Source organism: Pinus tabuliformis, chromosome 4_2, assembly GCF_031772625.1.
Source record: "Pinus tabuliformis cultivar Carrire ecotype Pingquan chromosome 4_2, CPIR1, whole genome shotgun sequence".
NCBI classification, from domain to species: domain Eukaryota; kingdom Viridiplantae; phylum Streptophyta; class Pinopsida; order Pinales; family Pinaceae; genus Pinus; species Pinus tabuliformis.
In genome coordinates, this window is record NC_142304.1 from 613,680,839 (window position 1) to 613,686,288 (window position 5,450).

Sequence of the window (5,450 nt, forward strand, 5' to 3'; positions counted from 1 at the left end):
TCCTAATTTTGAAGATTTGATTTATTACTGGAAATAGAAAACACTTCAGATAAACTCCAATCTCAATACATAGAAACACAAAGTTGAAATTTCACCACCTATATCTGAATTTGTCTGGATTTTAATTTTAATACAAACGTCTACATAAAATAGTATACAGCTGTAATGAAAAGATTTATAAAAGAGTCCTATTATTGTGATATGTTATTCCGCCTTTACGGAGGCCACCTTTGTCTTTCCGACATGTTCATACTTTGCATTTTAATTCAAAGTAAATGGTCGGTACGTAAGATATTGCCTCGTAAAGGATGGAGGTGTGTCGGATTTTTTTTTTTTGTACACCGAGCTAATGAGACTTTGTCGTTCGATGTGAATAAGGATTGAGTTTATAGGGCGCTCCAGAATGGAGAACGTGAGGTTCCGCATTTGAAAAACAGGCATGGATAAGCAAATCGGTGGAATAAAGTAGTGAACAAATATAGACGGCACATTTTCGTAATGGAACTTGAAAATTAAGGGCGACAACTATGGTTCGTCTCATTGACTTTATATTTCTAGATAGAAACATCTAAATGGACTTGTCAGGAAGCCACACAAATCAAAAGTTGAAAGGTCTACGTGGAGTTTGTCAATAATAACAGTGACATTGCCTGGCAATCAGCCCCAATTTCGAAGTAACAAAAAGATACGTTACAGACGAATCACGATGGACTAAATTATACTTCGTTTTCGTGGGCCCACATGTTATCACTTTCGTTCAACAAATTCAAACTTTGTACGGTGAAGCCATCCAGCGGACCACCATTTCCGAATCACCAGTACTTCTAGAACTTACACCGTTGGATCAATCAAGCGACCAAGATTATTGGGTGATGCACAACAAGCCGGCCATAACCACATACACCCCTGGAGGTTGATCACCAGTTGAAAGAATCTGGGCAAAATCTCCTATTTCAGTTGTTTACTGGAATCTTCCTTCTCAAATTCATTTCAACATTCGCAGACATTCTAGAAATATTTTAACAAGGTGGATATGGTCGACGGAAGGAGTCATGCCAGCCGTCTCCAAACTCCTATACTATTCACAGAATTTGAATTAAGAGCGAAACATAACGATAAATATCCCTTCCCTTGCATGTACCATAAAAAGTCGAACCGCTATATATATAGCCAATCCTGCTCTCCACCACTAGTGTATCAGGAAAGACCAGCTCTTCGCTGCAGACACACTATCATCATCCTCTCGTCCTTGCAACATCGTTGTGTTCCGTGTTCGAATCTCCGGGCCGTTTCTCGATCATGACTGAGGCACTGCTCAGGAAACGCGACCGTGAGATCGAGGCTCCGCCGGAGTCCACAGACGTCCAGACGCAGAAACGCTTTCACGGCGAAGAAACAGACGAGTTTCTTCATTTACTGCAATTAGATCAAACTTTAGCAGAAGACGACGAAGAAACAGACGAGTTTCTTCATTTACTGCAATTAGATCAAACTTTAGCAGAAGACGACGAAGAAGATGAATTCTCTCCCAGTGAGGAGGTTGTAAACAGAGTCATGAGAAGCTTGGAGGAAGAGATTGGCACGACATGTTCCACTTCTTATCCTTCCCCTAACTCCGGGTATGATTCTGCAGCCACTGATATTTCTGGCATCCATGAAGGCCTAACCCGAGATACGGACTCGGACGTTGATTTATGTTATCTCCTTGAGGCTTCAGGCGACGATCTCGGCATTCCTACGAGCCCCGTTTGGGACATAACAGAAGAATTCTGCCGATCTTCGGAGGAAACACAGGAGGAGGGTTTGACGGGGAATCCAAATCTTAAATCGCTTTGTGAAAACTGGCACTTCGTGGACGAATTCGAAAACTATCAACTGTTCGAATTCTACGAGCATGCCTGGGATGCGACCCACCTTGAGGATCATCTCAACATAGATTCTGTCAGCCAGGTCATGTTATTTGATGGGGAAAGTTTTTCTGCTGCTTGAGGACTGTAAACTGCCGGCGGTTTTGTAGTTTGAACGAATGCAAGCTTTCCTTATTTCTGTATAGCCGGTGCTTCCATCTGGTGCGGACCAGAAATAGCTATAGATACAAACAATTATTGTACGATTAAAAATTTCTTTCATATATTTTGTGCAATTTGTGCAACATGGTTTTTGGCATTCTTACAAATTTGGTATCTGACATGGCGGATAAAGTTTCAAGTTTTAACACCTTTCAGATTATCCGAAATTCGTTTTCATGGATCTGCTCGGAAGAAAAAAAATTTAAATATGATATCTGTCCAGAAAATTTTAAGCCTAACATCTCAATTTAGGTTCGTTAAAAGTTTGCTATCGCTTCTTATTAATCCCGATTTTCAGTTATTCGAATTCCAGCCATCCACTGATAGCTCTGGTCTGATGCTTTAAGCTATGGATTAACTATTTTATTAAAGACTAATTTTGTGAATATTATATATGATCGATATATTTGAAGAGGTCGAAAACGAACACTCTCTATTTATTATAATAAAATTCTTTCAGTTTTAAATTCAATCCTTACCAGGAGCCTGTGACGTTGGCGATGGCCACACCCTCTTTATGTTCAACTGAGGAAAAACGACCGATAGAGGTCAAATCTTTGCGTTACTTTAGAAATAGAAATGCGCCAGATCTTGTCTGACTTTTTCATAACAGTGAGTACTTCTGGAGGCTCCATGTAATGGCCACAAACGACTTGTGATGGGCATTCAAGATTGGTGCAACAAATGGTTTTATAGGCCACATAGTCATCACTCCAAATACACGTCCAATGTGCCTAAATGAAACTTCATGGTGAAAAGTGCATTTAGATGAGCTTCCATCAAACCAAGAACACCCCTCTAGACATTTGTTCCTTCCCTAGATGATGAATGGTGCTCAAGAAAAAATGATCAAGGTGCATGGACTCAAAATCTATCCCCACAACCTGTAACTACCAACTATGAGTATTCTGTTGCGCGTGGTGAGTGAATGAAACCCATGAAAACGAAAAATAAGATAGGCAGTGATGGGTACCACAGTTTTTTCGTGATTTGCACGCATTTAGAGTCAAATGATCATTTAGTTGCATTTTCATTTGTATTTTATGTCAAATAATAAGTTTGATTTGCTATTTTTTAACTTTTTATGCAGTACTAAGTGGATTCTATAGAATTTTCCCTATTTGTGTATTTAGGATCCATATTAGGTTAATATTTTGCATTCATAGTGTTTTATTATCAAATTCATCAAGGTCAACTGATTTATTTGCATTATTTTATGTAAAAATATGACTACATTATAGTTTATTCTCATAGATTAGAGTGTGCTCTTCATATACCATTTAAATTTCATATTTTATACAGTTTTTTTCCCTTTTGAGCGGTATCTGTTTGTTGATATGCACCTTTTAAGCATATAACAGGGGGATTTTCACTTGTTTAGGTTCATATTTCATATTTTTGGCATCTAGAGACATTTTTTGGGTTTGTGTGCTTCGGTGCCGACTTATCGTACTTTTTAATTTTTATTTGATTTTGTTTCTGAAAACAATATACTTATCAGTTTAACTCTTATTTATGCCTTACGATCATCAGCGCATACTTTTAGGGAAACCCCGTGGAGAAGCATCAACCAAATCCAAATGAGAGACATTCACAATGAGGTGACATTGGCGATAATCCTAAGAAATAACTGGACTCTTTCTTGTTTTGCAGGGAAGAATTTATAAGCGATTAGAAGCCTTTCTAGTTGTCACTGTAGGATGAAAAGTTCTCTGTTCCTTTTTTTAACATGTATATCTGTAGAGAACCGAAATCCTCACAATTGCCTAAGGTACGATAGACATGATTAGCTTTTGCTATCTTGGTGAACAAGAACTTGTGTAAAATGCTACATAAGGTTACTTACTCCACCCGGAGAGAAAATTCTAGAAATAATTCTCCAATTATAAACAAAAATGAAAATGGATTACAAGTTAGTTAAAATCTGCATTTGAAATAAGCTTGCTGCAACATCAAGCTCACTATTGTTACCACTCTAGACCATCCATTAACTTTTGGTCAAACTGAGAGTTATAGCCTCTCTAATTCTTGAAGTGATATCTAGAAAAGAATTATTTATTTCGTAGTAAAGGACAAAGATGTGAAAAGGTCATTATAGAAGCTTTATCACAACCACAGAGGCTTCGCTGGGGAAGCAATACTATAACACGTGAATTCATATTGGAGGATTTATATTAAGGAAAAAATGACATAATATATTGGGGATATATACAGGATAAAGGGCTTTTATATTGGTAGGTATAAAAAATGGAGCTCAAAGTTAATGAAAAATTATAAGGGGGTATAAAAAATGTTAATGAAAAATGGATACCTACAATATCTAGTGAAGCTAGGGGTTTTTTAAATTGGGAAGTTATATTGGGTTTGTATTGGTAGGGGGTTAAATAATGTGATTTTTAGAGATATTTTCCAATACATAGTCAAATTAAAGGTATTGTTTAATATGCCACGAACGCACGTGATATGTTAGAGGTTCATTGAGTGAAGCCCTTGTGATCACAACTAGCTCAAGTTGAATAGGTAATACTACCTCCATGCCATATACTAGCTCAAAAGGAGATTTTGTTGTGGCTTTCTTTATGTTGATCATGTCTGCACATAGTGCATACAAGTGCTATGATTCCCATGCCTTATTGTTCTTTGCTAAAATATTATTGATCATTTTCATGAGATTTGGGTTTGAAGACTCAACTTGGCCATACCTTTGGGGGTAGTATTCCTTTGGGTTTGAAGACTCAACTTGGCCATTCCTTTTGGGGTAGTATTCCTTTGGGTTTGAAGACTCAACTTGGTCATTCCTTTGGCACTACGATCTGATCCTAGTTTCACTTTAATATGACAGCTTTGATTTTTGAGCTATTTTGAAGCCACTTCTGAATCTGAGCATGTCTAGAGCCCCATGGATCAGTCAGGGACTACCACGTACCACCCGACTATAGATTTGGTTGAACCAAATCTTTCTTTCATCCAATCACCCCCACACTATATTCCAAGCATGAATGTGGGCTCATAAGGGTCAAACTAATATAAAACAAACTATGGCTTCTAGAGGCCAAATCACCTCAATCCTCAATCATAATGATCCCATCTATATGGCCTAGAAATTGCTAAAATAAACCAAATGAGTCTCTACCCAAGTTATCGAAGGCTCTAAGAACTAGTAATTCAGCCCACAGCTAATCATGGCTCTAGAGTGTTTGTTCCATCCCACAGTATGATGGACTAGTAACTAAACCCACAAAGCTCCAGAGTGTTTGTCCCACCCTACAACTTCCAAGAACTAGTAACTCAATCCAAGTTGTTACAGGGCTCCATAGAATTTTTTCCAAGCCACAACCATAGGGAAACAAAGAACCAATCAGAAAATCCAAATGGAGAACC

At 37.9% G+C, this 5,450-nt stretch overlaps 1 protein-coding gene across 1 annotated transcript; it reads left to right on the top strand.

The window, feature by feature from the left end:
• Positions 1-1,163: 1,163 nt before the first annotated feature.
• LOC149170808 (uncharacterized) lies at positions 1,164-2,049 on the top strand. The gene has a single exon (XM_089427362.1). The coding sequence runs from the start codon at positions 1,300-1,302 to the stop codon at positions 1,987-1,989; it is 690 nt and encodes a 229-aa protein (XP_089283488.1). The 5' UTR covers positions 1,164-1,299; the 3' UTR covers positions 1,990-2,049.
• The last annotated feature ends 3,401 nt before the right edge of the window (positions 2,050-5,450 follow it).